Source organism: Aythya ferina (assembly GCF_964211825.1).
Source record: "Aythya ferina genome assembly, chromosome: 1".
NCBI lineage: Eukaryota > Metazoa > Chordata > Aves > Anseriformes > Anatidae > Aythya > Aythya ferina.
The window spans coordinates 124,467,182-124,475,810 of NC_140296.1; the positions used below are offsets into that span (position 1 = coordinate 124,467,182).

The 8,629-nt window shown below is 48.3% G+C and overlaps 2 protein-coding genes across 3 annotated transcripts; both read right to left on the bottom strand.

The window, feature by feature from the left end:
• Positions 1 to 858: 858 nt before the first annotated feature.
• On the bottom strand, positions 859 to 5,071 carry VAMP1 (vesicle associated membrane protein 1). Of its 2 annotated transcripts, none has more exons than XM_084501474.1 (5): positions 4,996 to 5,071; positions 4,670 to 4,790; positions 3,768 to 3,926; positions 3,486 to 3,537; positions 859 to 1,366 (listed from the first exon to the last, which is right to left on the bottom strand). In XM_084501474.1, coding segments are annotated over exons 1-5 (372 nt in total). In that variant the 5' UTR covers positions 4,998 to 5,071; the 3' UTR covers positions 859 to 1,328. The 2 variants fall into 2 exon arrangements, with proteins under 2 accessions (XP_084357600.1, XP_084357601.1); XM_084501475.1 differs by lacking the exon at positions 859 to 1,366 and adding an exon at positions 2,944 to 3,092.
• A 2,804-nt stretch (positions 5,072 to 7,875) lies between these two features.
• On the bottom strand, positions 7,876 to 8,538 carry MRPL51 (mitochondrial ribosomal protein L51). Its single transcript, XM_084501466.1, has 2 exons — positions 8,286 to 8,538; positions 7,876 to 8,148 (listed from the first exon to the last, which is right to left on the bottom strand). The coding sequence occupies exons 1-2, from the start codon at positions 8,521 to 8,523 to the stop codon at positions 7,952 to 7,954; spliced, it is 435 nt and encodes a 144-aa protein (XP_084357592.1). The 5' UTR covers positions 8,524 to 8,538; the 3' UTR covers positions 7,876 to 7,951.
• Between the last annotated feature and the right edge of the window lie 91 nt (positions 8,539 to 8,629).

The following is an 8,629-nucleotide window of genomic DNA, read 5'->3' on the forward strand; positions in this document are numbered from 1 at the left end:
ATGTTTAGATTGTATGTGCTACTTCAATTCACTGGCCAGTCCAGACACCATTCTTTCTCAGAATGGCTTCCATTTTTTGAATAATTAGCCGAGCTGCACTATTTTAATTTCACCACTGAGCACACATTGTTCTGATACGGTTTTGATGAAGTTAAGCCTGGACAAAAAGATTGTGATCAAAATATGTTGATCAAAAGGAAACCACAAGCCCCAGGGAGTATTGTTTACAACTTAAAGTTCATAACAGCAAGGGCATATGGACCTAATTTTAAAGCAAATCAACACCGGACAGAGTTATAATTTCTTTTTAATGAGTTTAAGATATACAGGTGAAACAAAACAAGGGGGCACTTACCTTTATTCCAGCCATGCTTCAAGGTATGTTGTGAATAGCATGGTGCTTTTGGAGCTCTTCATTTGGATCCTAAATATGTCCCAGCACCACTCCAACCCCCATGAAAAACTGTCTGGGCTGATGGACCCAAAGGTAGCTTATTGTAACTCAAAGGCAGCACAGCCTGAGGAGCAGGAACTACCAGCAACACATTCATTCAAGGGTCCATCTCCCCTTACATTGCACTGTGGCTGGAAGTAATATTGGCTTGCAAAGCCTCTCACCCCAGAGCAGTGAGTCTGAATGTATTGTTACAGACTTACCACTGAGTCAGTTCCAGTGGTATTGGAACTATACATGTATGCTTGACTAGCATCACTGCAATGGAAGACCGCCCGTTGCTCTGAGGGATAACACTTCAGGTATGTGTATGGGATAGAAGTGACAAAAAATGTTCTTCCAAAAAGCAGTTTGGGAACCCAGCCCTTCCCCACCCACAGACAGACCAGACAGACTCAGTAAGGTGGTGAATTATGTTTCTTAGAGACTGTTTAAAGTACATGAGCTGATTACTGTAACATGCCAAGGGGATTACAGTTATGTTTATAGAGGAAATAAACTGCACGTGCATAACTAGCTGTAATGCTGTGGACAGCAGAATCCCTCGCTTTTACTCATAGGGCCTTGGTGATTTTTTTCTCCCCCACACACAGAGACACAGAGGGGAAAGGTAGCAGAAGAAGCAGAAACATACAACATACAAGAGAAAGAAATGGAAAAGACAGCCTAAGGGGACCTCAGCCCCCAGAGGAACAGGAGAAATGAGGCACCAACAGCTTGTTTAGAAGAGTTCGAGAAAACTGCTGGTCTGGGGGCCTCAAGCTTGTATGCCCACCCCCTAAAAGGCAGCAGTTAGTACAAACAGGCTCCTCTTCAGCAGATGCACTTCTGACCATCCGTCACACCTCAGTTCCACTGGGAATTAGGCAAGTGCTCAGGGGACGAGGGCTGCATCACTCCAGATCTTCAACTCTGCTCTCACCCAAGGTAGGGAGGGATGGAATTGCAGGGAGGTGAACTCAGTGTAAATGAAATGCTTGGGCATGGAAGTGAGTGTGCAAAATCTAGCCCCTTCTTAGACACCCTGTGACAGGGGGAAAGGGGCTTCCCCAGCTTACCCACTGCAACCAAAAGCATCTGCTCCTCCCATTTTTTGTACTTTTGTACTGCACTCCCATATGGGAGCTCCATAGGTGTTCTTCCTCACAACCCCTTAAGCCTCAGCTGATCCCACCAGCGTATTCTACACCCAAGGCAGAGCTTCCTCAATTAAAGCCCTCTTTCCTGTCTAGATTACGGGCTACAACACAGCTTGTAAAGACAAGACGTACATTCCTCACAGGACTGCAGAAACTGAGGTACAGGGCAGCTCATTTAATCCCAGTTCGACAACACACTCATGCAATTCACAGCTCTGATTCTTTCTGAGGAACAAGGAAATTGCTTACAGAAAGCCATAGTGCTCCACACTACAAGTTTGTTTACAGCACAGACCACCCCAAATCTAGTGTTCAAAAAAGCCCACAGCAAGTAGGAAGATTTCAGCTTGACTGGCAAGCTCTCTAGAGATCAAAGCTGCCAAACTAGCATCTGATGCAATACCCATGCCCAAAGCAGCATTTCCCTTTGAATCCCTAACTAACAGTATTTTCCTACCTTCTGCTGAAACTTAGGGCTTTCTGGTAGAAGAAACAGAACAGGTGTTCTTACTGAAAGCTGTGTGGCTCACTCAGTCTTATTTGGAATACCTCCAGTCTCCTTCACCTCCACCTATCATGTAGTAGATTTCCTTTGACATTCAATACAGTAACACTAGAAAGCTAAACTCCCATTCCTTGTTCTGCTACTACCTCAAAGTCTTCCAGAAAGCTACGAGATAGTAGAAAACCATAAGGTCTTGGCTTGTGCCTGCATAGATGAAAAGGAATATTTGATACACACCCAACCACCACACCATACTCCTTGCGGTTGTTCATTTGTTACTTCTGGCAGATTTTATGCCCACACACGCCCTTCAGAAAGCAACAAGACTCCTTTCAATTAACTGTGTTCAGTCTGTTGCACTTCACTGAGTTAATCATACAGACTCTCCTTTATTATAACTCACACAGCCACATTCAGAGAGCAAGTTACCTTAAAATAAAGATAGGCAGAATAAATTGCTTAAGTGCTCAAGTGCTTATCTCTCTATGGCTAGAGCAATCTAGATGACTACATCTAGCTCAGTCAGGTGGTTCAGCCGCTAACCAGCGCAAATTAGCAGTTATTTCAGAAACTCAGTGAAAAGCTGAAGTCACTCTTTATGGAGAACACAAGAATCTCACATTAAATCCCGCATCCCCAAAGGCACTGCATTAAGGCATTCTGATTTTGCTAGTCTACAGAGGCACTAGTTGACAAGTTTACACCCAAAAATAAGCCACAGAAATTCCCCTGCAGAAGAGCAGGAGCCACCCACTCCTTCCCTGCTTCCCATTCCTTTGCACTAAGATGACCCTCCCTAAAGCTGTGGCAGCTGTGGAAGAGTCTAACCTGTGCTCAGTAGAGCACTTCAGAATCTTAAATAGAAGACAAACCAGAACCAATAAAGGAATCAATGAAGAAGCTAGGTGGAAGGGAAGATTCAGAGGCAAGAAGAGACAGGCAATGGGACAGTAGGTGGCAGACTGAAGGGGCTACATTCAAGTAAAAAAGTAGACTGGAGACAAAGCAGGAAAAAAAAAAAAAGAACACAGGAAAAAACAAAAGGGCAAGTTACACCAATAATCCCCTAGAGACATCCAAATCCCCCACCAGGAAAGGTACTTGCCAACCCACCCACTTCAAGATGCTGTCCCTCATACTTACAGGTTTACTTGATCAAGTAGGCAAGATTCCCCATTTCTACAATAGCCACCCCCACTTTCATTCCTTACTATGTAAATCATAGTATTTCCACAGTAAGTGTGGGAGTTCCAGCACCACCACCTCCCTTCCCCAGGGAAGGAAGTTACCACTTATGCAACCCTACAGATCATAAATCAAAAAGAAAAAGTTTCAATTCTGGAGCTGGGGCTTCTTCACCTTTGATCCCAGTTCTTTCAGTACTTACTTGCAATCACCACCACCATAATGGCACAGATCACTCCCATCATGATCATCATCTGGAGAGAGAGATTATCAGACAGTAATACTCAGAACAAGATAAGTTCACAGCTTCCCCGATAACCAGGGAACATAAGCCTGAAAGCAGGAGATAAAAAGCCTCTAAGACTTTCCGCAGTGAAATAACCAAGCACGTGATTTACTTATTAAGCTTCAACTGCTCTCTCAAAGGTAGAGCACCAGACTAATTTCCTTCTCATGAAGGAAATAATGAGATCAGGAAACTCACCTTGCAGTTCTTCCACCAGTACTTCCTTTTGAGTTTCGCTGCACTACTCTCAAATACAGAGGCACCAGCCTGAAGTGCATCTGCCCGGTCATCAAGCTCTGACAGTTTCTCATCTCGTTCCAGCACCTTATCTACATTCACACGCATTATGTCAACCACCTGGAGAATGAAGAACAGTAGAAGTGGTTATCATGGTAAAGAGGGTTGAAAGTGTAAGAGCAGTAACACAGCCAATAACTAACGTGAGATACTAACAAGTGAAAGCCTGAAATAAGGAAAAAAAAAAAAAGATAAACACATTTCAAACCATTGACTATTTAGAAATTAGGAGAGGAGTCCTAGACACTCTGCTAAAGCTTCAGTACCATTAAACTATGTTTTCAGCACCCCACTTTCATCCATTTTTAGAAGTCCTCAAGCCCATCAAGCCTATACCACGCCCTCATCACAGCAATCGTTTGCTCAATCACAGCTAACCGCAGAGACAACTTAGCACTACATGTTGCTGCCCCATCGAGGCGTGAAGGAGTTACTGCGTGTCAGCAGACACCAGCCCTGTAAGATCAGGCAGGGTTCCACTTTACCTACCAAATCTGCTCACGGGCTGCTCCCTTGGAGCTGCTGGCAGGGATTAGGAGCTGCTCTGGATGCGGTATGGCTTTATTTCCATAACAGAGGCATAAGATGAGGTACCAGGAATCTACCAGGACTACTCCTTAGATGTAGCACCTAGAATTAGGCAGCTTTTAAACCTAAGTTTTAAATGTAGAACTAATTCATCTCTTCCTCCAGCTTCTTTAGAGGCTGGTCGCAATGCTATTTCACTAGCCAGCACTACATTGACTATTTGCACGTTTCCAGCACCCACAGCCCCAAAGCGAGGAGCAGGCTCCGCTACCAACCTCCTCCACCTGCGCCTGGGTCTGCTGCAGCCGCCGGTTGCTGCTCAGGTTGGGAGGCGACCCGGGGGGGCCCCCGGCAGCGGGGACCCCCTCGGGGGCCGGCTGCTGAGCTGGGTCGGACCTTGGGGGAGGAAAGCAGAGACAAAAGGCGCTCAGAGCCCTGCTGTGCGAAGGGCTGACCCCCCCCAGCCACCGCGCTGCCCCCGGCTGCTGCAATGCGCCACCCGGCCGGCTCGGGTCGCCGCAACCGGGCCCGTGCTCGGCTGCCTGCTCCCCCCCCAGCACCCTCAGGCTGCCCCGTCCCGTCCCCGGTCGGGGGCACTCACATGGGCGGCCCGGAGTGCGGTGGGACCCCCAGGCAGGGCGCGGACGGAGAGCTCCGCACCGTGGGGCGCCCGGCGGCACACTGAGGGGGTAACGGCCGCGCGGCCCTTTTATAGCTGCGCCGGCCTCCGCCGCAGCCAATCAGCGCCCGCCGCTGCGGACCGCCCGCGGGAGTCTGAGCGGGCTGGGGTTTAGGGTTAGGGTTAGGGTTGTGTTTAGTATTAGGGTCAGGGTTAGGGTTAAGGTTAGGGTTAGCATTAGGGTTTAGGATTCGATTTAGGGTTACGGCGAGGATTATGGGTTGGGGTTAGGGTTGGGTTTCAGTTTAGTGTTAGGAATAGGGTTTGCATTAGGATTAGATTTAGGGTTAGGGTTAGAATTAGGGTTAGAGTTGGCTATGGTTATGGCTATGGTTATGGTTATGGTTACGGTTACAGTTAGGGTTACTATTAGGGTTAGTATTTCATTTAGGGTTGGGGTTAGGTTAGCATTAAGGTTACCATTAGGATTAGTGTTAGGGTTAGCATTGAGTTTTGGGTTAGGTTTAGGGTTAGCATTAGGGTTAGGGTTAGAGTTATGGTTATGGTTATAGTTAGAGTTAGCATAAGGGTTAGTATTGGGTTTAGGTTTGGGGTTAGTGTTAGGGTTGGTGTTAAGGTTAGCATTAAGTTTTGAGTTAGGTTTAGCGTTAGGGTGAGGGTTAGGATTTGGGTTTAGGGTTTGGGTTTAGGGTTAGCAATAGTGTTTGCATTAGCGTTAGGGTTAGAATTAGCATTAGAGTTATGGTTATGATTATGGTTATGGTTATGGTTAGCAATAGGGTTAGTGTTTGGTTTAGGGTTGGGGTTAGGGTTAGCGTTAGGGTTACCAATAGGGTTAGTGTTAGGGTTAGCATTAAGTTTTGGATTAGCATTAGGGTTAGGATTAAGATTTTGGGTTAGAGTCAGTGTTAGGGTTAGATTTAATTTAGGGTTTTGTTTAGAATTAGCATTAGGATTAAGTTTTGTTTAGGGTTTAGTGTTAGGGTTAGCATTATGGTTTAGGGTTAGGGTTTATGCTTAATATTAGGCTTATTTTAAGGTTTTAGGGTTAGGGTTATCATGAGGGTTAGCATTAGGGTTAAGGTCTAAATTTAGGGCTAACATTGGCATTTGGGTTAATGTTAGAGTATGGGTTAGCCTTAGAGTTAGGGCTTAGGGTTAGGGTTTGGGTTAGCATAAGCATTTGGGTTAGCGTTAGGGTTAGCATTAGTGGTTGGCTCAGTGTTAGTATTAGGGTTCAGATTCTGAGACCTACTGGATCAGGAGGGAGGATTCCTCCATTCGGGACAGAAAGGGAGGCAAGAACAAACTGGAAGAAGTCTCTCTGCAGCATTTTGCGTGGGGAGGAGGGTAGCAAGCAACTGCTTCAGAGCTACGTTGAACTACAACTTCGTAAGGTGATGCAGGCCCTAATTTAAAGCTTTTAAGGACAAACCTGGAAGATTAGGAGATACACAAAACAGCACATTACAACCTAGCATCCAAAAGGCTGTGGCTACAAAGAATATGGGGACTACTGAGTGTGAGAGAAAAGCCCAGCTGCAGCCTTGGCAGAACTGAGGGGTTTTAAACTGTGCCTTCGGACGAATTGTGAAGGGACAAGTGGGGGAAAAAAGCTTCTGTAGCTTGACAGCCTTCCCACTCCCATTGTCAGGTGAGGACTGCTCCAATATCCTTGTGAACAGAAGGCAGAGCTTGCTGAATTACTGCTTTGCTTCACTTGGTATGAATTCCTCTCGAGACCCAGGGCAAACAGAGCTGGTACGTGGGGACTAAGAGCTGGCAAAGGGAACCAGGTACTTTCCTCATACTTCTCCAGTTTCTGACATTTCTAGACAAGGATTTGTTACACCCATGCTTTACACTTGTGATAACCCCCAGAAGCACCTTCCAGGTGCTCACTCTGTCTCTACTTGAATCCGTAAATATTCTGAATGCTCAACACCTTTGACAACAATCCCACAGGTCTACTACCCTGCTCCGGAGAACACAGACTTTGCAGTTGCTTGAACAGAGAATTTGGCTTCACCTTCCTAAGGCACAGACCCAAACCCTTTTTCACTCCCTGCTGCTTCCAACCAAATGCCTTTAAAGACGGAGCAATGTCACTCTGTAACAGGATACATCAGCAGCAGGTACCTTCCCAATTAGCTAACAGCCAAGCTACAGCTCAGGCAGAGGCATGCTCGTCTTCCAGATTTTATGCTGATTTTTTCTGCAATGTGTAACAGCAGAGTTCACGAGAAACAGGATGCTGGACTTGAGGGATCCCAGCTTTGACTCTCTATAGCTTAGAAACAAGTAACAGTCATGGAAAATTAGAAGCTGAGAGTTTTTTTAAACCAACTAAGTGCCTAAATTGATTAAATGAAAAGCTACTTGCCCGGTGTCATTAGTATGGGGTTGTCATCAGTGTGAAACAGCAACTTATTCTAAAAATAAGTTTTGATGTATTTCAGCTAACAACTAAATCATTCAGACTTAGCATTAATCACAGATAAGTGGAGGACAGGGTGCAAGAGGTAAGCATGAAGTATTGGGAGGCACACTTATTGCTAACTTGATAATTTGGCTATGAGGAAAAACCTAAGATGGAGCATAATGAATTTGCTGGGTGTGAGAACCTGGGCCTCACAAAGACTGAAAGGAGGCTGGAAGCCTGGCCAAAAAGTGGAGGAGTCTCCAGTAAGAGTTAAAAGATGCAGGCTGGGACTGCAAGAAGTGTGCCAGAGATGGCTGTCGGGGGCTGAACCTACAAAGAGCTCTGTCCTGAGGCAGCAGCACGACCTTGGGACCAGCAACACACAGCACAGGCTGCAGGAAGCACTGGGAAACCAAACGTAGGAACAACAGTCTTTATTCAGACCACGACACCGCAGAAGCACGCTGGGCGAGCCAAACCCCCCTTGGCTCCTTCCTAGCGGTGCTTGCCGGTGCGGTTGAAGCGGCGGTACAAGAAGCGGATCCTCTTGCTGAGCTTGTGGTAGTCGTCCACGAACATGCGGTCGCCCACCATCCGCTTCTTGCGCAGGCACCGCTGCAGCTCGTTCCCCCGCCAGCCCCGCAGCCACTTGGGCCCCACGATCAGGTCCTTGGGGTGCATCTTGAAGCCGCCTGCGAAGAGAAGGAGGATGCGGGGTGAGACGAGGCGGGAAACCGGGGAAAGGGGGACCCCAAAGCGGCCGGCCCCGACCCGTGAGGGGGGTCCGTGAGGGGGTCCCGGTGCCCGCGGGCGGGCCGGGGGCGCTCACCCAGGATGCCCACGTTGTCGTAGACCCCGAACAAGGCCCGCTTCTCCGTCCAGCGATCCACCTGCTGCGGCTTGGGCGGCTCCCGCACGCGGAAGCTCGGCGACAGCCCGGCCAGAGGGGACGAGAGGGGCAGGAGGGGGCCCGGCCGCCCCCCCCCCACACCCCCACCGCCACCGATGCCCCGCGAGGCCGCGGGCAGCGCCAGGGCCCGCCCCGCCGCCCTCACCAGCGCCAACATGGCGGCGTCCACGGGCGCTAACGGCCGCGCTGAGGGAAGGCGGGCGGCGATTGGGCGAGGCGCCGAGGGGCGGTGGCCCCTCCGGGCGCTGATTGGCTGAGGCGGC